Raw genomic sequence first — 27777 nt, 5'->3', positions numbered from 1 at the left:
CTTAGATGATGTATAAAAACATTAGTTATCCCCTATAATCCAAGCCCTTTATAATAATATATGAAGGAAATAAACGGAAATGAAGGACACACTTCGTATCCCTTGATCGCAGTGTAGACACTTATTGTTCGAAAATGGATGGTTTGAACAATCTTATGTTGCCGTCATCTGATTACCTACGTTGTTATAAAATTGCCATGTTGCATTAATTGAATTCAAAGCGTAAAAGGTACTCCACACGTATGCATATCTTGATAAAAACAGATCTGATAAAATGCCCAAATTTTATCACCTGTGTGCATTTTATCAAGATAAAAAACGTGTGGAGTTCCTTTTATGTTTTGACTTCAAGAAGTGCAACGGGGCAGTTTTATAATGAGTTCCGTAGGATCAGATGACGGCAGCATAAGACTGCTAAAAACGATCATCTTAAAACGGTAAGTGTCTACACTGCGATCGCGGCGTACGAAATATGTTCATCGTTGCCAACCATACCGATCGCCCCACACCTCCGCATGTGTAGCTTAAAAAAAGAAGTAAATACCTATATGTAAGAAGTTACCTAATACTCGACTACTGTTCTATTTGTGTAGGCTGGTATGCTTGAATACAATTTGTAGTTGTTTCTTTTACATATTATTCTGAATTGTTTAGTTGATAGGGAATAAGTAACGTTTTTATTTTCCTCTGAAGGTAAACTAATTCGGCCGAAATGGATGATAGTTAAGTAAAACGTGACCTAGACTGGTTTGTTCATAAAGAAGACTATCTGTGTACTTCTTTACCAACCTACTGTGTACTATCGCACTCTAATAAATCACTACTATCCTAGAGCCTTATGGCTTTCACCAAACATTCAATGCTACAAGAAAACTTGTCTCGCCTACACCATTACAATCACCACCCCACGAAATATTCAAAAATAAACTAACATATTTTCAGAGAACAAAGTAAAAGTTTCAGATTTAAAACTTTATATGATAATGCAGAACTGCATTTTTTTTAATTTACGAGGGCCAGTCATAAAGTTTTAATCATCACTTCGGAAAAAAATTAAGTTTGCTTGATTAATTTTTGTTTGCTTGTAGGCAGATATCTGCAGCCTCGCTAAGCATTGAAATCTCCGCACCAGAGTACGCAGACATTAGGAACTGGCAGAGCACATCTCCACCTTGCCAATAGACTGCGAAGATTTGTTTTGGCTCCTCTCACGGCGAAATACAGTACTCTGGCGCGGGGATTGTAAACTGCGCAAGTACTGTAGACATGTACCTGCAAACAGACGACAAAAATTAATTACGAAACTTAATATCAGCGAGACGATAACTAAAACTATCGTACAGAGCAATATAACATCGCAGCAGTTGCGATGAATTCCGGTGCAGTCACCGAGATGTACGCAGATTGTGGGTAGCGACAGCCACACACGCGGTCTCGCAGACTGAGTGTAGGCGCATCCCTGTCCCGTCCCTCTCCCCACCCCCACCCCTCCCCCCTCCCCCGCACCACGGCTGCCCGCTCCGCCTGCGCCTAGCATCGGTGTGGCCTGCGCCTCCGCCTTCGCCTTCCGCCCCCGCCTGGCTGGGAGTGGCGGCACGAGCTACAGGCAGCGGCGGCGGCGACGTTCTGCGCAGGTGTGCCCCCGGCGGCGGCGGACTACGGCAAGCGGCACATCGGCGCCCTGGCGCGCCTCGGATGGCTGCCCTCCTTCCGGGCGGCCCCTGCGCGCAGCGGACGCTCTGCGGGCTCCCGCTCCGGAAAAAGGGCCACCAGGTCAGCGGGAAAGCACGCCGGCCATTGGCGAAGCCCTCTGTAGAAATCCAGGGCCAAATAGCAACTTGTAGTTCCCCCCAGTAGCCATCCTTGTCCAAAAATGACCAACAGTTTAGCTGTGGAGAACGTCGAATCAAACCTTCTTCCAGCAACCAGTTTAGGCGATATATTACGCCATCTTCGGACCCCATTACCGACGTGTAGGAGGACTCCCACCTCTGGTCCAGCCAAAATAGGGGGCAGCATTCAATGACTGGTGTCCGTAGACTTTTGACACAGTAAGCCCTTCTATAGCTGTGTCAAAAATCTATGGGTACCAATCATTGAATGCTGCCCCCTATTTTGACTGGACCAGAGGTGGGAGTCTTCCTACATGTCGGTCAGAGGGCCCGAAGATGGCTTAAAATATCTTATAAACTGGTTTGAAACTTTCTGGCAGATTAAAACTGTTTGCCGGACCGAGACTCGAACTCCGGACCTTTGCCTTTCACGGGCAAGTGCTCTACCAACTGAGCTACCCAAGCATGACTCACTCCGCATCCTCACAGCTTTGCTTCTGCCAGTACCTCGTCTCCTACCTTCCAAATTTCACAGAAGCTCTCCTGCGAACCGTGCAAGACTAGCACTTCTTCCAGAAGGCAAAGATCCCGAGTTCGAGCTCGGCCCGGCACACAGTTTTAATCTGCCAGGAAGTTTCATATCAGCGCACACTCCGCTGCAGAGTGAAAATCTCATTCTGCCTAAGCTGGTTGCTCAACAAAATAATAATTGGAAATTTAGACAGCTGAAAGGTGTTTTGATTGGACATTTTGTATTGAACAGCCGAGATCCTGCAAACATCTGTATGAAGACGGACATACAAAGATTTGTCTGTGTCCACTGTAGTAGTTCGTAGTTTACATACGGGCTGATTCAAAAGTCACGCGACGTAGGAGAACTCCGTTATTTGTGCAGATGCCGGAAGACTGATACAGGGCAAAATTGCTAGAAATATATTGTTTTAAATAGGGAGCTTAATGTTCCGGCATAATTCAAGATTTTAAACATGGCTGAAACAGGCGAAGTACTGATGCTATGCTGTGTTCGCATCGACCCTCTGTCCATAATTATGTTGTATAAAAGGAGATGATGTTTTAACTACTGACGACGCCTTTGGCACAATCGTTTTATGTATCTCCACTGCAGGATGTGATTTTAGTGTATTTTACTTCTGATGCAGGTATACTTAGATACACCGAAACTGTGGTCAAGGATTTTAATAAATCTTTATCCTGCAACTGTTTGGCTGTTATCATTTACCGTTTTGCGGCATAATACCATTCAGGTCAAGCTGGCCATGTGGTCGAGCGGTTCTAGGCGCTTCAGTCCGGAACCACGCGGCTACTACGGTCACAGGTTCGAATCCTGCCTCGGGCATGGATGTGTGTGATGTCCTTAGGTTAGTTAGGTTTAAGTAGTTCTAAGTCTAGGGAACTGATGACCTCAGACGTTAAGTCCCATAGTGCTTAGAGCCATTTGAACCATTCAGGTCAGTTATTGAGTAACTTTATTAGTCTGCCTGAAATCATAAACTTAAAAAAACAAGAGTGTCAAATTGGCAAACTCACTGAGTGAAAACTGAATCAAATTAATAGCTTCAACTGCCATGTCCTGCACCTGTACCGCTTGGACACTACAGAAGGAACTGTTCAGATTGATTGACATCCTGTTGACGGCATACCCGAATACAGTTCACACAACTCTTGTGCACTTTACATAACACCGCAGCAGTTACGTAAATTGGAGGTAAATGGGAGGGAAAGGAAAGGAAATGGAAGGAACTGACGATATCAGCTGCATACGAACTGTACGCAAAATCGGCAGCAACGAATGAAAATGTGTGCCAGACTGCGTCTCGAAACGGGGACCTCCAGCTTACTAGGCAGCTGCGTTAACCAAGGCGCCATCCAGACACATTTATTGCAAATGCACGGACTATCTCGAGGCTCACATTCCCATCTATTTCCATCTATTCGAGGTCCCACATTCCCACTTAGTGCCATATATTTGCAGTGCCCGTCCATGCCCTCCATGCTCGCGTGTTCTACATGTGCACTGAAAGTTGTGGCTCCATTACTCATCGTGCGTGGTGTCTGTTCTTTCGGACTCATATAACCGTGGGAGTTACTGCCGCACATGCTCCTCTGATGTCTTCCTACTGCGTTTCTACCTAACGCTCAGGTAAAACTTCATGCGGCAATTCGCGAGTTGTTCGTCCGAAGTGCGGCGGTGCTCCATCTCGCTGAAAGTATATTCCCCCCCCCCCCCCCCTGTCGTTTTCCTAGGAGTATATTATACAAGTTAGGAGTCTCATCTCAAGATGCTGTCTGTACAATTCAGTAGTAAGCTTGCTGTTACGAAAATTTGGGTCCGATGAGAACATCCTCGTGTATGGCACACTACACATTCAACCCTGGGCCAGTCTGATTATGAGCATACAGCAGTGTATGGGTTCTCGGTTGCCCAATATACAGCGTCATGTCTGTTCACTGTTCCGTTCAGATGGAAACAGGCATCATCGCTAAAAAGGATGTCAGATTCAAGATGTGTCTGGTGCGTTCTTGTTTCTCTAAACAACGCACAGAACTGCACCCGTCTACCTGCATCATCTCCTTGAAGTTCCTGGACAAAATGCACACGATGTGGAAGGAAATGATTTCTGGACGCGGATGCCTTACTAATGCCACTTCTGGAGCCACTTTTCTTGTTGATCGCGTTGGCCAGACTGTCAGCTTAGTTGAGGCTGCATGATCTGTTGCCGTACGTGGCCACCCAGGTCATCGTTTGTCATGGATACTACCTGTTACCTCGAACCGCTCCAGTAAACGACCAATGGTTGCGCGATGTATGGGTGGCTGATTTGGATGCCGTCTTTGATATTCCTCCGCAGCTTCCCGTAGGCTCACGCTTGCAGCATGGATAAGAACCATTTCCATCCTTTCCTGAATTGTGTAATGGAACACTGATGTTGATTACTGGAGAAAAATAAAGATTCAACATTAAGGTCATTTAAAGCAAGACAGTTTTTTGTTGATTACTGAAAAAAACGAAAAAATACAAATTCAACATCAAGATAATGATTTAGAACATATGTCTGACGATTTTGCCCTCTACTATTTTTTCAATATTTGCACACATAACGTAGTTGTCCTATATCGTGCGCCTTCGAATCACCCTGTATACTGACCAACGATCTGTAGCTACCCTTGTAGAGATCTGTAGGCTACAGGGACCTACTGACACTGTAGTTCGCCTTGTAGACATCCATGATCAACACAGTCCAACCAACGACGTCTAGTTAGCTTTGCAAAGGTCTGTAGCCTTCCCAGACTTACCAAGAGTCCACAGTTCCCCTTTTAGAAATCAGCACCCTGCACATTGCCTTTTTGCCTTGCTGTATGACGCCACTTCGATACTCACAAAGAGCCCTTACGGACCGCCCTGCACTTTTCGATTTTCTTCATATTAGCAAGAGTTGAACGTAAATGTCCGACATCAGTTTCCTAAAGAAGTACGACACATTTTTTCAGAACAAATTGCAGAAAAGAGGCTTTGAACATTAGAACATTTTCTAGTGCTGCTAAGAACAAAACTTTCAAACCTTATTAAACGGCCACTGTTGCTGAGTGTATAACTCTTGTAATTAGAAATTCACTAGTTTGATATGTGCTAGTAGCAACTTTTTTTTCTTTTATTCCAATATGTATTTATTGTAAAAAAGAAATGTTAATTAACAAATTTCGATTACATTTTTTGAAACGAATAACATAATTTTATTTAAATAACTAATCCACTGAGGATGTGAGTATTCTTCAAACGGTAAAAAAACTGCGAATTGTCAGGCAGAAAATAACGTACTTACTTAGTTCTAGAAATTTAACATTATTACTGATATGCATACATTTCACATTTCTGTGCCAAGTTTAATTTATATTCGTACAATAGGAAGTTAAAAAGATGATTTTTTAATAAAGCAAATATGACTAAATAGTTTTTACTTAACGTTTCGATTTGGTAGTAAATAAAGAATGCAAATAAAAGGAAAAAGGTTGCTGACAGCGAGAATCGAACCAGTGACTTTACAACTACAAAACTTACACGCTATGCACTCAGCTTCCTTTAAAAAAAATAGGCCAAATGTGTATTTAAAGAATTGGATTCATTCTAATAGCTGAGTGTAATTTCTTATGGTGCAAGCTTTTTACATTTCATAGTACGAACAACTGATTGCTTTCATTGAAACTGAAATTGATAGTCCCTATAGAGAATCGCGCTCCCTTCCCCTTGTTTATCAGTGCTCTATCCGCAGTTGATAAAATGCACAAATTTTATCACCTGTGTGCATTTTATCAACTATGTACCTTTCAACAACTGGACTTTTATCAATATAAAAGACGTATGGAGTACCTTTTACGCTTTGACTTCAAGAAAAGCAACAAGGCAGTCCATATAATAAGATGACGGCAGCATAAGCACAAGACCAGAGCTCTAACCGATTAACCGGTGAGCTATATGGTTTTTTCCCTAAGTCCTCCATTGCGCTGAAATACACATACAATTAACGACAACGTTGTATAGACTTTGATGCGAATGTTATCAAGAAATCTTTCAAAATTATTTACATTAAGCATCATGGAGTTTAAAAACAATGTCAAATAATTGTGAGAATGTAAATATACATTTTATATCTTCAAAACTATATTTTAACTGTATAAACTTCTTCTCGCTTCTTGCGGGAAATATTCTCTGTGCTTTACACATAAATTAGAGAAATTAAATACCAGAATTGCAGCAGTTGCTACGGAATTTTAAAATAAGAGTTTCATGTGAGTTACAATAAAATGGGCGTCTTACATTTTGTTTAAATTTTGTCGTAACAAGAGCTCCGCTAAAATGATCGAAATCTTCTGTACTTGGAAACGCTGGAAAATCTTCATTTTTTTACAGGCGATTTTTTCTAGTTTTTTTTCGGAAGTGCGTTGTATTTGGAGGTGTAAAACAACCGTAGGCTATTGTATACTATCATAAGTAATCGCAGACAACATTAGTTTTCCTAGTAGCATTGAGCAGTTAAGATCGTAACCACGTTACCTGTCCGTTAAGTGAGTTGCATACCTATCGGGCGTTACCTGATTTCTATCGTCAGAAACGGCGAACCATCTAGAAACTGGGTGAGTGCATGTAAAGGATAGAATAATCTACGGAACATTTTTATTCTTCGTAGTTATCCTCCTATCTCTTATTTAAAAACAAACAGCACATATAGCAAAATTGAAATTGTCAATTTTTAATTCCAGTTTTAATCGAAAATGGATTTGTTATGTGCAACAGAGGGATGTTGTAGTAAAAATAAAAAAAATACAGTTTTGTTATACAGTTGTAGAAACCGCCAAGTCCTGAAAAGGGCCATTAAAAAAAAAAAGAAATCAAAGCAAAACGAAACACATCAAACACCGTCTCAATATTTCGTTGAGATCATATAAAAAATGTTTCTGGTATTCATAAAGAACGGTATTATTTATCAACAACAACAGGACACTCCTACTTCTGAACGTTCTGTTGAATACAAAGTAACAACAATAATTATATAGATTTTTTGTATTTGTGCATATAAACTGTACTTGCGTCAGAAGTAATTGCTTTGGTTACATAAAAGCGCAGAAGTTAGCGATAAACTAGTTTTTATTACTTATAAAAACCAATTTATGCTTTCTAAAAATATACAATACCCAATAGGCTAATACTGAACGATTTGCGGTTTAAATTATGCGTAATACAAACCAAAAAACAAAGAGAAATTGTCGGCTCAGCTTCTCACTCACACATTCAATCGTTTCTTTCCTTATCAATGCCAGCAATACTACCAGTAATCCTACCATTTACTACGTCACTAATCTGGAATTTTGTGGTAAGTTCCTGTGGGACCAAAATGCTTACGCACTACTTAATCCAACTTAAACTAAATGACGCTAAAGACAACGCATACACACATTCCCGAGGGAGGACTCGAACCTCAAACGAGGGGAGCCGTGCGGACATTGGCAAGGTGCCCAAGACCGCGCGGCTACCCCGCGCGGCATGATTTATTTGTTGTGCGAAAACTACCGAAACTTAGTTTTGGTGGAGCATAACATAAGTTGTACAGCTTTATGAAACTGACGTCGAGGAACTGGCGTTCAAATGCTATAAAGTGTAATGTAAATTGAAGAGTGAAGAGCCGTCCGTAATGTGTCACTGTGAGACACAGCACGGCACAGTCAATGCCGGCGCGGCTCTTACTAGTCGGACAGTCTCAAGTCTGTTACCCACGCAGCTGAGACCCTCTCGCCATCAAGCTAGGGCGATGCATACGTGGGCAAGTGCAGCCATCTTCCGGGATTGCGGAAATTCAACAAGTTGGTCTCCGTATCGCCCACTGTCAGAGTGTGCACAGCAGCAACTCACTTTTACTGTCTTAACGAAGAAACTATTTACAAAAGTGCGTCAGAATTCAGAAAGCTTTCCATATCGCAGGCATTATGCAGGGTACTGGTTGACGTTCTTCAATAATACATACCAAACAATCTGCTGTTTCAACTGTAGAATTCTCCAACCTCCATGGGACAACAGTCTTTAGATCCTCTTGGAGATATACTGCAACTCCTCCTCCCTCTAACGAAGGCAAAGCTATTGCTGTTAGTTACTGTCTAGAGGTAGCGCAAAACCTGTATTCCTCCATAGATACCTCTGCGTCAATGTCGTACCTCTGTGTCGTAGCCACAGTTTCAAACTCAACATGGACGGCGTAACCAGTATTCTGTATCATTCCTATCGATTAGTAAATAGTATTTACTCGAGAAGCGGGATGCAACAGATAACCTGTTTTCCAGCAGTACTTTATACAGTTTAAGTGGTGTATTAAATAAATCGGTAACATGGCATTCGGTAATGAAGTGTCTACTTCTTACATTGGCGTTGCTGGCCACAGTCCTTAATTGTTTCTATATCCACCTACTTTTCGACGTCTGATTGGTGCTAAGTTCCCCAAGTCGATTCCAACAGCTCTCTAGCTGTTCTGTAATTGTGCCCAGCAGAGCTATTTGGAAGAAAATTTGTAAGGGAGTTGATTCTGTGGTGTTAGCAATGGCCTTGGGGGATATTTCGGTAATTTAAGGTTTCACACGTTTCGTGCCGCGTCAATTATAATGTGGCTAGTCGTACAGTAGTAAAGTAGAACGATGAACCATCGTTACAAACCTACGAGCAGTTAAAAACGCTATAATGTATTGGATGTTACTTGGACTGAGTTCAAGGTGGGGTTGGTGGACTTCATTTACACAGTGAACCAAACGGTAGCCATCTTTACATTCGACATTAATAGCCCTCATATTGAAATAACCCCATATGTTGGAATAACTCGTACTTTTGCTGGAGTCTCGGAGAAGACAGGGTGGTGAGTCGGTGCCTGAGTTCGCCCAAGCAGCGATTTGTCAATGCATGAGTCACTAAATGCCGCTTTTAGCAACTGAAGATGACCATTGTGGCCGAAACCTGTTACGATTGTGTCATAAAAAACTGATTGTGTCAAGGAAGAAAGAAAAATTTACAGGGATATGTCTTCTGCGCAACTAGTTATGGCGTAATAGGTCTTTCATTAGAGGAAATTGTAACTGGTATTTTTCCAAGCTTAATATTTTCAAATGATTGTGGAATTCTCAAGTCATCGAGGATAAAATTAATGTTAACCGTACTTGAAAGTATGTTATTATTAAGAGTGGGCGCTGTACTAAATACCAGCTTCCAAGAACTGGAAATGAGAGAAGCAAATAACAGAGATTTTCACTTGTTTTACGCGGTAAAGTTGGTAACAGTTGGGTAAGTATACACTCTCTACACAGGGGGATTCTGTATGTACTGTTTTGTTTTAGAAGCTTTTAGGTGAAAGCGACATCAGATCTGTGACTTCATTAAGATTCCATATTTAGCACAAAGTTGTATACCTAAAACGGAAACAGTATACGCGACTAGAAGCCTATTTAATTGGTGAATTAATTGTGTTTAAACTACAAATTATTGCTGGGCCGATGACTGACTGTCGAGTCAACGTCTGACACCGCCCTGCTCTTCTGTTTCCTGTACTCTCTTTCACTGATAATATATAGGTCGTGTTATTAGACCACTTTCATTGGTCAGCGCTTGCAAACAAGCTACACGTCAATCTCACGACGTCAAAGTTACTCCAAACACTCGCTGACGGATGTGCAAGACTCTGAAAATCAAAGAAAACAGTTGATCTACAGATACGCACCATAACACAAATTTTCGGTGAAAAATCGAAATGATACCCAACGAAACTAGCCCTACGAGGTAAAAGATTACAAAGAGGCCTCTGCGCTCCATGTTATGATGTTCGCCACTCATTGACATGGATACTAGTGACGAAACTCTTTTTTCCCTTCTCAAATCTACGCCACCAGCGATGGATAGTGCTCGTGTATGTACTCGACGTAATTATGTTGTAAGAATATTTTAAAAATTGCCTGCATCTACAGCAGGCTTATTCCGTGACTATAAATGACATGCTTTCACGCAAATGGCACGCATATAAGGGTGACTGAGTTTTCTAAGCGTTGTTGAAACTGTTTTTCGCATTATCATCACAATAAAAATCTGTACGAGTATTGAAATCTGGGCAACGGAGGCCCAGTTTATTCGCACCGTGTGCAACCTGCATTTCGCCGAAGTATTTATTTGTTGTGTGGAGCTATTATAGTCTAATTACATCTGGGAAAACCAGTATCGTTCTTACAAGGCGAGGTCATATCGTTCCAATCAAGGATTTACTTCAAACTGTAGACTTTTGGTAGTCCACTAGAACAACATTAATGTGCAAGTAATAAGGCGTACTACTTAGGCGATTTCGAGGAAATCGCAACAGAAACTTTACGTGTCAATGATAAGTCGGTGCGTTGGACCCTGAGTACGAGCTGGCGGCGGTCACGTCGTTACCGTTCAAACTCCGTAGCAGGTGGATCGCTCATTGATTGACAACGAGCGAGAAGTTATTACTCGTGAAGGTAGTATTAAAATACATTCAATCATACATCACCAATTTTTGGCAACGATATTTATGAAAATTTTGCGTTACGCATGGTTTGCGTCCAAACTGTTGTAAGAAAGAGAAATCTTATGAAATGTCAAAGAGCTTTGTTTTTCCTTAGAAATTCTGAAGAGCCCTGGTGCATCGGGGAAAACTACGCTTACTCGATGTAGTAGACGCCGTTTTAATTTATGTTTTCCGTGTCTGTATGAAAAATATCATCGTGCAACTTGTAATGTCAAAAGCACATCCGACCATTAATCGTACATTACCCCCATATTCTTGGACATTGTTACTGATTGTATAACTGAATAATGTTATTTATACCTTTATTTATAGATGTTTGGCTTGGGCTTTCCAAACCTGTCTCTGATCCTTGAAACCTTTGTCTGCAGACCAAAGCGTGCAGGTGCAAAGCAGTTCTCGGTAACTTACCCGATTGCAGGTAGAAAGGTTTTCGGAAATCACGATAGGCATACATGCATTTCGTCGTTTTCCTGTCGGTAATTATAAACATAATACTTGTTGTGATAATAAAAATTAACGAACAAGCAAATGACATTGGGAATTCAGTAAAAGTTCATCCAAATACGGTTGTCTTTACATCATATTACCTTTGAAATGTAATATGTTCAAATATGTGTGAATTTCTAAGGGTCCAAACTGCTGACGTCATCGGTCCCTATACTTAAACACTACTTAAACTAACTTACATTAAGGATAACACATACACGCATGCCCGAGGAAGGACTCGAACCTCCGGCGGGAGGGGCCACGCAATCCGTGACATGGCGTCTCAAACCAAGCAGCCACTCCGCACGGCAATGTAATATGTATGGAATATGACCAGTGGTGAAAAACTATGAATTAAGACGAAAAGCATGAGCGGGATACGGTCCAGTGAGCGACCGATTACGGAGCTTGAACGTTAACCACACGACAGCCTCCACCTCGGGTTCAGCTCAGAAACGCAACGCACCGATTCATCACTAAAGAGTAATGCTTCTCTTGAGATTTTCTCGAAATCACCCAAGTAGTATGCCTTAACTTTTGCGCATTATGTTGTTCTAATCGACCACTAAAAGTTACAAAGTTTGAAGTAAATCCGTAATCCGAACGTCGAACGTGGTGGCCTCCCTGTTATTTCTTATCATCACAGCTATTTGAGTCTCCATTACCATCAGATCGGCTCTCAAAAATTGTGTTTCGTAACACCTTCAACAAGATTGACATTCTGTTCAAAATACACTTCTGGAAATGGAAAAAAGAACACATTGACACCGGTGTGTCAGACCCACCATACTTGCTCCGGACACTGCGAGAGGGCTGTACAAGCAATGATCACACGCACGGCACAGCGGACACACCAGGAACCGCGGTGTTGGCCGTCGAATGGCGCTAGCTGCGCAGCATTTGTGCACCGCCGCCGTCAGTGTCAGCCAGTTTGCCGTGGCATACGGAGCTCCATCGCAGTCTTTAACACTGGTAGCATGCCGCGGCAGCGTGGACGTGAACCGTATGTGCAGTTGACGGACTTTGAGCGAGGGCGTATAGTGGGCATGCGGGAGGCCGGGTGGACGTACCGCCGAATTGCTCAACACGTGGGGAGTGAGGTCTCCACAGTACATCGATGTTGTCGCCAGTGGTCGGCGGAAGGCGCACGTGCGCGTCGACCTGGGACCGGACCGCAGCGACGCACGGATGCACGCCAAGACCGTAGGATCCTACGCAGTGCCGTAAGGGACCGCACCGCCACTTCCCAGCAAATTAGGGACACTGTTGCTCCTGGGGTATCGGCGAGGACCATTCGCAACCGTCTCCATGAAGCTGGGCTACGGTCCCGCACACCGTTAGGCCGTCTTCCGCTCACGCCCCAACATCGTGCAGCCCGCCTCCAGTGGTGTCGCGACAGGCGTGAATGGAGGGACGAATGGAGACGTGTCGTCTTCAGCGATGAGAGTCGCTTCTGCCTTGGTGCCAATGATGGTCGTATGCGTGTTTGGCGCCGTGCAGGTGAGCGCCACATTCAGGACTGCATACGACCGAGGCACACAGGGCCAACACCCGGCATCATGGTGTGGGGAGCGATCTCCTAGACGGGCCGTACACCACTGGTGATCGTCGAAGGGACACTGAATAGTGCACGGTACATCCAAACCGTCATCGGACCCATCGTTCTACCATTCCTAGACCGGCAAGGGAACTTGCTGTTCCAACAGGACAATGCACGTCCGCATGTATCCCGTGCCATCCAACGTGCTCTAGAAGGTGTAAGTCAACTACCCTGGCCAGCAAGATCTCCGGATCTGTCCCCCATTGAGCATGTTTGGGACTGGATGAAGCGTCGTCTCACGCGGTCTGCACGTCCAGCACGAACGCTGGTCCAACTGAGGCGCCAGGTGGAAATGGCATGGCAAGCCGTTCCACAGGACTACATCCAGCATCTCTACGATCGTCTCCATGGGAGAATAGCAGCCTGCATTGCTGAGAAAGGTGGATATACACTGTACTAGTGCCGACATTGTGCATGCTCTGTTGCCTGCGTCTATGTGCCTGTGGTTCTGTCAGTGTGATCATGTAATGTATCTGACCCCAGGAATGTGTCAATAAAGTTTCCCCTTCCTGGGACAATGAATTCACGGTGTTCTTATTTCAATTTCCAGGAGTGTAGACAGCAAAAGTTGCCAATACGTCCATCGAAATACACGCATTACCGATAACCATCTGGTTGAGGTGACTGCCACATATCCGTAGTTCCTCATGCGGCCTGCTTGACTGGCCGGAAATCAGGTGCAGCAGATAGCATCGCTTGTGACGGAGCCGCTAAAGTTACGATTTCCATGGTTTTTGCCATTGGCGCATCTTCATCCATCGATGGCAAAAACATAACACTAAGAACTGGGGAACTGGGTGATACCGTATTAAATAAACGTGACCGTTGGTAAAGTTTTTATTGTCGTTTGTATGACGTGCTGGCACAATATCCCAGCAAACGACCACGTTCACCATCAAAAGTTGCGCTAATGGACTGACTGCCGAAGGAAAAGGGGAGGTTTTATCGACACACTCCCTCCCAATTCCTTCCCGCGGCTTTTCTGTCCGCGTTTCGTGCTCTGGACAGTGTCCAGCACGCCTTGGTCTGCAGCGTGCGCGTTTGTATTCAGGCTGAACCAGAAAACTTCAGTGTTGTTGCCATCTACGTCAGTCTGAATGCGCGTTTACAGGTTGGGGCTGTAGCCTTGTTTGACTAGCCTATCCCTGTAGTGCCAAGTCTTTGCCAGAACCTTTGCTCTGTCTAATACTTTCTGTGCTATTCCATGATACAATGCTCTATGACAGCAGATTTACTTGCCTGCAGTAATCGAGTATTTCCGCTATTTCAAGGAAATTTTCCTGATAGAGTAACCCAGGGTATCGAACCGTTGCCTTCCAAAGTGGCAGGATGTTTCGTCGCTGCTCATACGTCACTGCAGAGTGGAACGTATATTCTGAAAGTGTGTCCCTTGTCTGTGACAATAAGCCACTTTTGTTTTCACACGATTTCCCTAAAATCACATCACACACAAAGCTGAACTATTTCACAGTTTCTCCTGTAGTATCATCTCCAATTTTTTGGGTTTACATTGTTTTTCCACAACGTTTCTACCCGTCTCTGTTTTTTTGTTTATGCTTAAAAGAAAATCCCGCGTTCAACAGGTTCTTATTTTTTATGTAAAGCAATATAATTTTTACTTCTACGTTTAACCTTCCTTTCTTCAATGTAAGTTCTTTTTGCAAATGTTCCAAAATTTTTGCTGCTTTCTCTTGGCCGTTGACGATGTATCTTTTACTTTTTTTGATCAGCTTTTTATTTTTTAAGTGGTATGTATTTAGAGCCTTCTTTCATGGACCAGGTGATGAACTTCTTACATTTGCGATGGCTTTTTACCTGTCTTATTACATCTGAAGGGATCTCTGTTATTAATAATATCCTAGTGCATTCTGTTCCTATTCGCTGACACCGAACTACTGCCAATCTTTTTGTAATTTAACAGACCTCTATTGAGTAATATTTAGAGCGCAAACTTTCAGAATAAGCAGGTCAGCCAAGTCTCTATAGAACAGTGGTTCCCAACGTGGCGATAATTACTCCTTGGGGGAGGGGGGAAATGAAATTTTCTGAATGGTAAAAACAAAATGGTTCAGTTGTGTTTCGGTCACGAAACTAAATTATTTTCAAAAAATCATTACTAATATCACTATTATGTAAGACTGTAGTCCTGCTTTCATAAGTTACCAGTAATTACGTTTCTTCTAACTGACACTTAAGTATGACACACGTACTTTGAACCACGCATCTACGACAATAAAATTGAGTCATGTAAGCCACATATCCTTAAATGCCTCATTAAAATGCTTTCTCTGAGTTCTAGGTATCTCCCGATATGCGCTAGACATTGTTTCATTATTCACTTCGCAACAGATAAACGAACTAATTGAAAGCACAACACAACAGTAACTACTTAATGGGTAGTACATTGCAGTAGATTCCACACAGTTTTTTTATTATTATTATTATTACTGTTATTATTAGTGGCAGTGGTCAGACAGAAAGCATTAGCAACGTGAAGTCAGCCAGTTTCTGTCAGGTCAGAGGTAAGCAGTCCATCAGTCCAGTGATCTACGAACAATAAATCTAGCGCACACATCTTAGCTTGGTTGAATTTTAATGGACATATAGGCTGTGGGCGAAGGAAGTATTGCTAGGGAAAGGAGTGGTGCAGCGAAACCTTGTTTTGTAACAAGTATCTACCCTCACAATGGACAGTTAGCTTTCTTTTCTGAGAAGAAGTTATAGGTAACACTCGCGATGCACGGAGAACTGCTTCATCATTCTACAAAAAAGATCGTTAGAAATAAGCAGCGCTCTTTATCTCTTTGACTCATTAGTTCGTGATTTAACACAACAGCTAAAAAATTAAATGTCCTTTATCTTTTGTCGCTTCAAAAATAAAAGTGATCAAAGAAAATTATTTTACATTTTAATGTTTAGCTAGTTGCAAATGTTGATGACGATGGGTAGAGGAGTGTTGCTAGCTAATATCTGATTACAGTCCGCGGTAACGGTCACAGAAATTTTGAGAATTTCTGGTATAGGAAAACCAAGCTGGATTAACTACTGTTCATTTGTTACATCAACTAGCCAGACAACGGTTTTTAGGCATGTGCTGAACCTGTTTGCTGGTATGCCAGACTGGTTGCCAGTCAACCACTGAGAAACACATCACACAAACGATAAAACAACGAAAGCACATTGAACATAGTTCACGTGGTCAACAAACACGTAAATAATCATTCATAACCTTAAATAAGGTATTATTTTATTTTCTGGGCACCTACACATACACTCTAATTTATGAGTAAGGGATATATAAACAGCGAAAAGGTGACTGTTCTTAAAATTATTTTACCAAGATAAAAATTATTCTTGGTTTTCCATGCTACAAAAGTGGCCCAGAACAAGAAGAGATGCGACACCGTTCGATTTGGTGCTACTACTGATATTCTTAGTTTATCATTCCAAATCTGGTCCGCATTCAGGAGGCGACACAGTTTATTCTCTTAGCCCGCAGCTGTCGTGGTGCACGGACGGTGGAGGATACGCCACAAGCCACGGCGGAATCCGTAAAGGCAGGGGAGAGGGATCCCTCGGGATGTACAGGGAATCCCTCAGGACGCAGCGACTCCCCGAGGCGGGTAGATCTAGGCTCAGCAGACACGCCTGACGCCAGGCATCTGGCGCCAGCGACTGACGCTGGTTGTCTCAGAGGCTCTGGCCGCCAAACTTTCTACACTAACCGTGACGCATGGCATTACGCCGGCATTATTTGTTCAAAGTTCGACACTCTGCATCACAGACCCGCGTGGGGTGATGGATTAGTAGACACTCGACTTTTATTACGGAAGATCGGCATTTAGATTCAACTATGTACACAACAATTTAGATTTATCCAAATAATTTCAGTCGAATTTCGTAATTGTTTCTTCCAATATAGCATAGCAGTTTTTTTTCAACGTCTATATCCAGCTGAGCTAGTGTTTTCTGGAAAAAGACATTAAACCTCAATTCTCTTCTTTTGTCATTGTAATTGCTAACAACACTATTTCGTATCTTCAGTGAGAGTGCGTTACACCACACACTGCTATTTTGTTGATAAACAGTTCCGCAACCTGTATAGAACATGCTACAGCCAACGCATTCGAGATAAAAGCGATTTTGTAGAATAGCTATGTGTTTAGTATTCCACTTGATGTTATATGCATAGCGACAATGGTTGAAACAGCTTACGGTAACATAAATTTGTGATAGCTTTTATCTGGTCTCTTGTAAGATTACGTTTTCTTTTTTCTTTTTGAATGGGACAGCTAAGGACCATGTTTCAATTTCAACTCCATATTTGTTTTTTCTTTTCCTTCCTTTTAGTACTCTCTCATCTGTTCACTCTTTTTTTCTTCCTGTGTTTTGACAATTTCTGATTAGTGCTATTTCACTCTCTTAGCTTGGCATCCTTCCATATTCAATAACGTTTCCCTATACAATTCCGTCGGTTGTTTCTTCAGTTTTTTTTATATTTTTTCTAATTTCTTTAACTTTGTGGATCCAACATGTTGGTGACCTTTTATTGCACAAATCTTTGATGACATTTTTAGTTGATCTACTGCCTCACATTCGATATAAATGACTAAAAATCACGAATTATTTTTCTCGAAGCTTTTGATATATTTTTTATGTTTCGAAATATTTCATTGCTACTTCGTTACTTCCAATCTTCCACGGTTTTTCGTCGGTGTAATATTTCCCTGATGATTTATCCTTATACTATTTTTAATTTATATGCTACACATACACTTCCATATAGACATTCTGAATCACTACTGTATTGTTATGTCTTATATTTGCGTATTTGGGCAGTCATTTTTATTCTGAATTTCTTTAGTTGTAACACACCCCCTCTCCGTTTTATTTATTTATTTATTTTACACGTCTAGTTCCGTAGGACCAAATCGAAGAGCAAATCTTCAAGGTCATGGAACGTGTCAGTACATGAAATTACAACATACAGGTAATGTTCATGAACACAAAAAGAACAAGCGATAAGCTTAAATAAATACAATCAACAATACAGCATAGGAATCAGCTTAATTTTTCAAGGAACTCCTTGACAGAGTAGAAGGAGTGACGAATGAGGACACTCTTCAGTTTAGGTTTGAAAGCGCGTGTATTACAGCTAAGATTTTTTAATTCTTGTGATATCTTATTGAAAATAGATGCAGCAGTATACCACACACCTTTCTGCACAAGAGTCAAAGAAGTACGATCCAAATGCAGGATGGATTTCTGCCTAGTATTAACTGAGTGAAAGCTGCTAATTCTTGGGAATAAGCTCCTTTCTTCTATAACAGTTTTTCCAAAACATTTTCTTACATTATTTCTCCAGGATATTTAAAGTCTTCAGTGTCTTTGAATAGTACATTTTTTCAGATATTTCGGCGCGTTTTTAACGTTGGTTACATTTTTTTTCCACAGAAATACTTAAAACCGTCCTACTGCCTGCTTCTAAAAGACTGATTAGTGTTACAGCAGATGTCGTATTCTCAGAAAGTATGGCAAAGTCATCTGCAAATGCATGACTGTTTATCCCAGTGTTTTTTCTTCTTGTCGCCCTTATTGATGAAAATATATTTATTCAGTTTTCCATTACAAATTATCGCTGTTTTTTTTATCACAGTTACAAAGAATTGTGGAATGGCAGACACCTTCCCATATACCTGTGTTAATTTCGAAGGAGTGAGACATTTCTCCCATAAATTTCACTTTAGATACCGCGTCTGCATGTATTTCGCGAATTAGATTTGCTGATTTAGACTCTATACTAAATTTGATTATTTTACCTTTAGTCTCTCTGTCAACAGAATCAAAGGCCTTTTTTAAATCAACGGACATTACTAAAATAAATTTGTAATTCAGTGGTCTGTGAGAAATGATTGACTTCAAATTAAATATTTGTCCAGAACATGGTCTGCTCTTCCTGAAACTATCTTGGCATTCACCCGAATGACTGCCCAATGTTGTGTCTATTCCGTCTACTAGAATCCTACACAAAGTCTTATGTGCAAGTGATAGTTAAGAAACTCCTCTGTAACTGTTAACGTCCCGTTTATTGGCTTTCTTTCGTCAAGGATGTATTAAGGCTATCTTCCACTCTCCTTCAGAGGTTGATTTAGCTCATTTCTTCTTCTCTGCCTTTACCGTTGGTTAAGGTTTCAATTACTTCTTCAATAATTTCTTCGAGACTCATGGTTAATTCTTTTCGAGATTTTCATGGGTATTTGAGAATTGGTACTGCACAGTCAAGAAGCTACACGCAATGTATTAGCAGTTGTGAGTATGGACAACCATCAGCTGCATAATGGAATGAAAACAAAGAAAATTTTGTGCCGGACGGGGACTCGTAACCGCATGCATGGTCGAAGGAACATTTCATCGTACTCCTGAGCAACACAGGCTCTGCAGTATCGCAGTCAAGAAGCTGATCAATATATTTACATCGGACCATGAACTATAAAAATGAAAACCTTACAATACAGTCTCCGTTCCTATGCCTACTTGTGGTTTATTTATATTCTTTTATTTTGTAAACAATAGTGTTGGACTGCATACGACTTACATAAGCTATCAGTAAGCAAGCTCCGTCATGACAAAGCTTTATGATAAATACACAACGACAACTGAAGAGCCAGTGGATGGTAGTGCTCGTAACTACCATCAGCCACTTATAATTTGATGACATTTTGAAACTTCATAACTAACAATCAAAGATTCAGCCGCTGTATATGATCTTCGTAAAATGCGATATCTGTACTGGCGCTACATGCATATTTGCGAATGCCACAGATAAAGGGGTGCGCACAGGGCCGTTGTTACTGTAGGAACATGCACTCAAAGATAATGAAGCCGATTCTCATTCATTTTCGCTTACCAAAGCGTAGGCCCATTTTCCTGTTGACACCATACAGAAATTATTCAAATTTAGGTTTACCTTTTCAAAAGTACCATTAAATATTATCAAGACTCACTGTCGACGATGGCACGCAAACGGAACGTCCTGTTAAACCTAAAGAATAAAAAAGAGTACATATGTTAGAGGGGAAAATACCGATGTATTTCTTATAACGGATACCTTCTATAGAACTCGTCTATTACAGATTGAAGTGTTAGGAGCTCTCCTCGTAATACTGTCTTTGTATGAGGTAATAACTTCAGCAATCCGTTGAAGTATTGACCCTTGCTTAGCTCCGTGATGCTTGAAGTCGTATGTGCAATTCCTTTGTTTTATTCTTATTCAGCGTTTACAGCACTGAATAACATTGTGATGCTCTTTTCGGGGTGTAATCGGCAATTGAAATCTATTCCCTGTTGACTTCGTTCCTGTATTATCGGAGATAAAATTTCTTATTTAAGTTATTGTAGTTGGTTATCCACAGAAGTTGCCCTGCAGTTCATCTCTTCCAAAGACTCTCTACAGGGTGGTCTGAAAATATCTGAAAAGCTTCTTTGGGTTTTGCAGAGTAACTGGTGCTGATAAATAATTATTAAGATAAACATTCGATGCGGTGCGCCGTTTCCGAGTTAATTGACATTAAAGTCAGCCAATCTGACCGTTGCGCTCGCAAATTCAAGCGGATCCAGAGACAATGTTGCCAAAAGTGTTATTCGTGTAGTTTACTAAAACCGAACAGGAGAGCGATACAGAAATTGATGTGTGACAGCAGTAAGGACCGACCCCGACCCAAAGGTTCAGCAGTCTGGTGCATTATCATCTACGCTATGAGAACAACTGCCACTAGCTGTATCTGGAGGGCCGCTTTAACATGTAAGCGCAACCATCTGATTGGCTGACTTCAGTGCTAAGAAACTCGGAGACAGCGCTGCGTATCGAGTTTTTTTCTTAATAATATTTCTCAGCACAACCTGCTCTGTAACACCCATACGACCTTTTCAGACTGTTTCTGACTGTCCTGTGGAGAGTCTTTGGAAGAGAAAGAAAGTGAGCAATCAGTTCTTATCCTTTACAGACATTAACACAAACATAAAATACATATACCTTGCTATTGTTACGGGGAACTGCCCAAGCGGGACTAATACGAGTGTCGTAGTCCATGTTTTGTGACGCAACGAAAGCAATGTGAGTCGAAAATTGATCTCGTAAGGACGCTACGCACGCCCCAATTTATCGACCAACCGGCGAACAAACTGTGCATGTGTAGACTTTTTGGACTACCGAGACATCGATATTTCTTGGCAGGCAGTCGTCTGGTTTTGTCCAGCCGACAGCTGATCCCTCAGCCACATACCCAACAAGTTGATCCATGTGTAGCGCGGTCGTGTCAACGGGCAGACGTAAATTTGTCTGCTGTCAGTGGTGGGGAAACAAAGACTGTTCGAATATGGGTAACGTGACTTTGATGACAGAGTTCTTAGAGAAGTCTGAAGACTGCAGATGTTTGTGAGACACGTCGTGTGAGGAGTATAGCTACAGAGATGCAAGGAATTAAGCACTTGCTTCATTGCTGAAAGTGTTTACAAAATATATCTGAGCGTCAAGCTATATGTTATGAAGAGCAAAGAACTGAATTCTGTTTACAGTTCCAATAGCTGCTAAATGCGACACTTCCTGTATAAATTTTGCTGTATTTATTACATCTATGCTACAAGTATTTGCAGGTATCTTTATTTCAGCATTGCGGAACACAATTAAAAGCTCACTTTTACGAAACCTCATAATTCCCACACATTGCCAAGCTTAAGTTTGAAATCTGACTCGAAGGTGTATACAACTTTCCTCTGCAATGTGCTAAAGCCTCCTGCGATGTCACCCTCTGGCTCGACGACGCTGCAAACCGCATGCGAAAAGAAGGCCACAGTCAAGATGTTCATGTGACTTGTAAAGTGGATTAATGATGTCACGTTGGCAACAAATTTCACCAAAATGCTGCCCAATGCCATGACGTGTCACACGATCGGAAGGTCATCACACCCCCTCTTACCCACAATTCATCCCTTCTTTTGACGCCTCTGCGATGGAGGTCAGAACCGCGACGCTCTGGGATGAAGTCACGCGGTTTTATGAGTGACCGAAAAAAACGTTCCAGCCTCATCGCCGGTCAGAATCGCCACGAGAAGGGGTGCAACGGGTTGCATAAAGAACGTCAATGGAACTACCCATTTCCCTGGGGCGTTGATTCCTACACATTCAAGGTCCCAAACGACGGCTCGCAGTGCGATGAGCAGCAGGAAGACGTTCTTGAAACCTTTGAGACTGCTAACAGTCCCATGCATTTCAGCCCTTCTCTGAGGACTTTTTGCGGCTGCATCCTTATCCAACGTGATCGCACCCGTTTGGAGAGCAGCGCGGCCGTAATTTTTGGTCTCGTGTACACGTTGGAACCACTAGAGACCGTTCAAAACCATTCGACGGAATTTGAACATGATCCGAAATTAGTTAAGGGTGTTATGCTTTTTCAGCGCTCCTATTTTGAGTCCTCCTATAGCGTGATCATGTAATGGGGGGGGGGGGGGGGGGGGAGCGGAGGAGGGATGTGACAGTGACATACACGTGAATAAAACGGCAAATAGTCCTTCTGAGACACCAAAATTCGGCAAAATCCTCGGTTGCACCCGCCCACCTTTATTAAAACTGCATCTTTACAGGCAGATACTGTGACGGAACCCTAGATGCTTGCAGGCTGGCAACCGTTTCGTCACTCTTCAATTCCGGATAGCCTACTATCAGGCGCAAGGGCGCCAGTGTAGCCCCGAAAGAGCAGCAGCGACACCTTCCTGCAGGTGCCTGGCACTCTCATCACGGTTTCTGTCTGCACAGGTTAATTTTTAACGTCCTCAACAATGGCGGGTGGGTGCCACTAAGAATGTGCCTGTGGCTTTAGGAAGACCATTTGCCAGTTTGCTGCTTCGGATAATGTTCACGTTTCATGGAATGGTGTTCAACAGTCCAAAAAAGCTATACTACAGAGCAAAACTTGGGGTCACACTGCTCTCCAAAGGGATCAGATCACATTTAATGGCATGCAACACCACAATGTTCACAGGGAAGGGCTGAAAGGCCGAGGGTGTAAGCAGTGTCAAAGGTGTCCCTCATCGTACTGTGAACAGTCGTTTTCGACTGCGAATGTGTGGGAATCTCTGGCCCAGAGAAATAAGTGGTTTCAAATGACAGCCCATCCTGAGCGGAGACGTGTCTGGAATGTTTTCCTCGGTCACTCATAAAGCTCCGTGATTTTCAACGCTGGGCGTCACGGTTCCATCGCAGAGGCGTCAAAAGAAGAGGTCAAATGTGGGTAAGAGGGGGTGCGATGACCTTCGGATCGTGTGACATGTCCACGGTGGCACTGGGAAGAATTTTGGTAAAATTTGGTGCCAGAACGACATCATTAATCCACCTTACACTCACATGAATTTCTGAGCTGTGGTCTTTTTTCCGCATGTGTCGACACCTTGCGGTTTAAATCACACTTGAGGCCCAAGGGTGACATCACAGGGCTCCACGCTTTTACGTCATTACAGAGGAAGGCTTTACATACCTTTGAGCTAAATTTCAAAGCTAAGTGTCGCAATAGATGGGAATTATGGGATTTCGAAAAAGTGATCCCTTAATTTTACTGCATGGTGTGATTTGAAGCGAGTTCAGTGGCGTGGGATATCACAACGTAATAATAAATAAAATGAGTTTCTTATACTTGTAGGCAACACCTAAATATTAAATACATAAATAAGTACATAAGATATACACACACTTAAAACCACCTGCAAATGCCGTTATAGGTTTCATGAATAGTTTTACACAGTAACCTGGAGATAAAACTGCACTGAAATGGAGCTCTTAATCAGTTCCGGCAGTAGCTAGAGATCTTCACAAAATTAAGGGCCTCTCCTGACTGCTAACAGCTCTCATCACAGAGACATCGTTCCTCAGAAGTGGTTTGGTGAGGACTAGCAACTCAGAAAAGCATTTGTTGTCCATTCTTAAATAACTGCGGAAACCGTGGATATCTGTAGCCTTTCGTATCTGTTGTCAGTGACGGCAAAAATTTCTAGGATATTAGACCGCATCGTATTCCTCCTCAAATTTCTTCTTCACAATCGACTTTTCGACCCCTCTGATGTGATTTCTTCAGGATCTTGTGGCATTATCTATTAACTGAACAGGCAACCGAAAACACCTGAAGCTCCCAGTAGATGGGTCGAAAATTCGATTGTGGAGAAGAAATTTGGAGAGGAGTATGATGCGGCCTAACAACCTAGACGCTTTTATATTCAGTTTCAGAAATCATCGTACCCCTGCTAAATCATCAACAAAGCGCATGTGAATTTTTTCCTTAGAAGAAACCACTTCTACGCCCACAGCTTTCTCTCGCCATGTTCCTCCCGCCCTTTTCTGTCTCGTTATTTCTGAAACACCAAAGCTTGTTCCATTGCTTGAGTCTTTTTTATGCCAAGCAGTGTCTCGAGGAACACAGTCTCAACCAATAAACGTAACGTAAGGAACACAGCGGCAGCGTGATCGCTGAGTGCTATTGGTCGAGCCTTGCAGAGGCTGCCACCAAGTTGGTCGGTCGGCCGATAAATCGGTGAGTGTACAGGGCTGCCACGTCCAAGTTAATTTCGGACAGCATTTTAACGACAGTGAACCGTGAGCTGCCTCCTTTGTAACGTCCTAAGAATTTAGAGGGAGCAGAAGCCTTCTTTAGTTATTTATGGCAGTTGAGTAAAACCTAGTGGGTTGTTTTCATACCCGGAAGCGTTCAGGATTTCAGAGAAGAATTGTTTAAACGGCTCAACACTTTTTTCGCATGTACACATTACAGTGTCTTTACTCTTGTGGCTCGCCGGCCTTACAGTCTGCATTACAGCAAGCCGATCTGATTATTCTAAAACTATTGGTTTCTAGATACCAGAGACAAGTATTGTTCCACGACTCACCCGGCTTACTTATAGAGAATACGTACGTTCCATTCTATCCCCTTAATTACTCAGCTCTGTCAGAGAAAGGTACTGCACTATAGCTCATTCTCTTTCTGTAACCCGTTCAGGGTGTCCAAGAAGAATGATCGCTATTCTGACGTGTGACAGGAACGCTCGTTTCAAGCAAGAAAGTTCGAGTGGACCTACACTGTGTTCCCAATGTTTCCGAGGCAGAACAAATTTAATGTACATTCCTTTTAGGGCTAGTGACGCGCATTTTTTTGTCTTACCAACCCAACCTCTTGACGTTTTACTCTAGCCGAACCTGCCTCTTTGCTTTCAACTTCTTTTTGCTCGGGATAGCTTTCTGCCATTGAACTACCTTGTTGAACGTACTGTTGTCCATGGTGTGTTGTGATTGAAGAAGTGCGAGGGACTGAGAATGTATCAGAAAGAAGCATCGCTTAACAGCGTTTGTACACACGCCGGCTAGAATGCCACACATGTACCAGGATTATGCAGATATGGTGGATGTTTGCGGCTTCGGCGACGGTAGTGCTCCTGCTGCTGTTGAATAATGCCGTGGCCCCTTTCCGACAAGCAAATTTCCTGTTCATAGAATGTTTACTAAGGTTTCTAGCATATTGCGTGAAACAGGTATTCTTTCAAGTTCTCATTTTTCTTCTGGGCGTGTAGTTCAACAGCTTGTGCAAGAATAGCAAAACTTGGTCGTCATCGTGCAGCCTAGTCCTACTACCAGAATACGCGATTCTCTATCCGTATCAACGTCCTACAAACATGTCTATGGCGTACAAAATGGCTCTGAGCACTAAGCGACTTAACTTCTAAGGTCAGCAGTCGCCTAGAACTTAGAACTAATTAAACCCAACTAACCTAAGGACATCACACACATCCATGCCTAAGGCAGGTTTCGAACCTGCGAGCGTAGCAGTCGCTCGGTTCCACACTGTAGCGCCCAGAACCGCACGGCCACTCCGGCCGGCTATGGCGTACATTACATGCTGAAAACTTGTACCCATTCCACACACACTATCTTCATATTGTTGATGAAGAATACTCAGAATTGAAGAACACTCAGTGTAATGTCGTTTATTGAAACTGAACTACACTTCTCGAAATGTCACTATATACACACAAAGAAAACAAATAGCTATTCATTAAGAGCGTCGGTGAGGTCCGTCGGAGCTGGTCCTAGCTCGGCCAGGAACTGGCTGTACTGCTGCTGCGCTGGCCTTATAAAGCCGGCGGAGGTCGGCGGAGAACTCCGACTTTCCCTGTGTCTGTGAGGCGACCTCTGCAGAAAAAGGTTCGCATTAGTCTCTAGCAAGTTCTGTTTGTTTGGAAGAATTGTTTTCCTCTTGGTTGCACCTGCAAGTGCTTGTGTATGTTATATGGTACACAAGGGTGTCTTGAGTGTAGTGTGCCTGGCAGGGGCCGTCTGTGGTAGACGTAACAGTTGACGCTGCCACACGGCTTGAATTTTGTGACAGGTTAAATGACAATCATCATTTGTTCCCATTAACTCTATTCACTCATGGAGCCACGATTACATGGATTGGAATCAGGAAAAGGGTAATAATCATTGTGGTCGTAGGATCCACACGCAACAACATAAACCAATTTCCAAGTTCGTTTTTCGATCAACGTTTGGTGCGGCATCATTAGTAACATGTTAATAGCTCCAGCCATTTTAGAAGAACGAATGACGGGACAGTATTACTTCAGTTTTTGAAAATTTGTTTGCTAAACACCCTGAGGACATTCCTTTGGCTACAGGGACTGCAATGTACTTCCAAAATCATGCATCCCTTTCACATTTTATCAGTCGTGTGAGGAAACATCTCAGGCGTACTTATCCTAATCATGGACTGGTCGTGATACTACAGTCAACTGGTTACTAAGACCACTACAACTTACGCCATTAGAGTTTAGTTTATAGGCTTGGATGCGATCTGAGGTGCAAAATCGAAAGGTGAATCCGCGAGAAGAGCAGCTTGGTAGCATTATGGACACTGCCGTCCTCATTAGGAAATGTGAAGAGGCTCTCAGACAAGAAACACAGCATCTTCCCTCAAGAGAGCACAAATGCATTTAACTTGACGGAGGGATATTTTAACATTTATTGTGAACCGTATAATAGCTGTAATGTGACCTGTACGATAATGCTTAGAGGTAAAAGAGTTAAAATACGTATTTTTCAATGATACTTTAACTATAACTCACGTTGTAATATTTGCTAATTGTTGTAGATGCGCACATGTGTTAACCTGACAATTTATTGAATACTCCATGTACAGTAAAAGGGTTCTGTCTCTGAAACCAGAGGGTTAAGGCACATATCCACATGCAGTTTTTTTGTTTTTTTTTCTTTTCTTTTCTTGCTTCGAATGATCGTTCTTGTTACATCCCTCAGTACTGACCATTCCTCTCAAGCACAATCATGTCGCTAGTAGAGAGAAGAGCAGATTGCTCTTCTGTTGTCTGTCCTCATGCGAATTAGCTGCTCATCGAAATGGAATAAATCTTTCTCGCAGATTACTTACTGTCATATACTAGTCAGTACTGTAACGTCGAAGCTTCACTGCTGCGCTTGGAATATGTCGCCCGTCAGGCGGTCCAACAACCAGGGATGACTGTCTGGGATGCTATTTTATTGCTTAGCGGGACCCCTTTGATTGTCAAACGCGGTACCCTTACGGCACAGAGGTATGTCGATGATTCCAACTCTGACTGCTTCTGCAATGTGATGGATACCATACTACTGCTCCTACAATCTACAACAAAAAAAGCGACGCCCCACAAAGGAATTGTCCGAATGAGGCGGAAATCCACAGGAATTATA

General features: G+C 42.4%; 1 protein-coding gene across 2 annotated transcripts in view; it reads left to right on the top strand.

Moving 5' to 3' along the window:
- Positions 1 to 27777, top strand: part of LOC124596051 (neuropeptide-like 1) — a 422926-nt gene that overhangs the window by 390161 nt on the left and 4988 nt on the right. The window contains exon 7 of one of the 2 annotated variants that reach the window (XM_047135024.1): positions 1635 to 1773. The exons of the other annotated variant lie outside the window; for it this stretch is intronic. Within the exon in view, the coding sequence (XP_046990980.1) occupies positions 1635 to 1773 (139 nt within the window). The remainder of the gene's footprint in view (positions 1 to 1634; positions 1774 to 27777) is intronic. 2 annotated transcript variants of the gene reach the window in all.

This window comes from Schistocerca americana, chromosome 2 (assembly GCF_021461395.2).
Source record: "Schistocerca americana isolate TAMUIC-IGC-003095 chromosome 2, iqSchAmer2.1, whole genome shotgun sequence".
In the NCBI taxonomy this organism is placed as follows: domain Eukaryota; kingdom Metazoa; phylum Arthropoda; class Insecta; order Orthoptera; family Acrididae; genus Schistocerca; species Schistocerca americana.
This window is presented reverse-complemented; position numbering and strand designations above follow the sequence as displayed.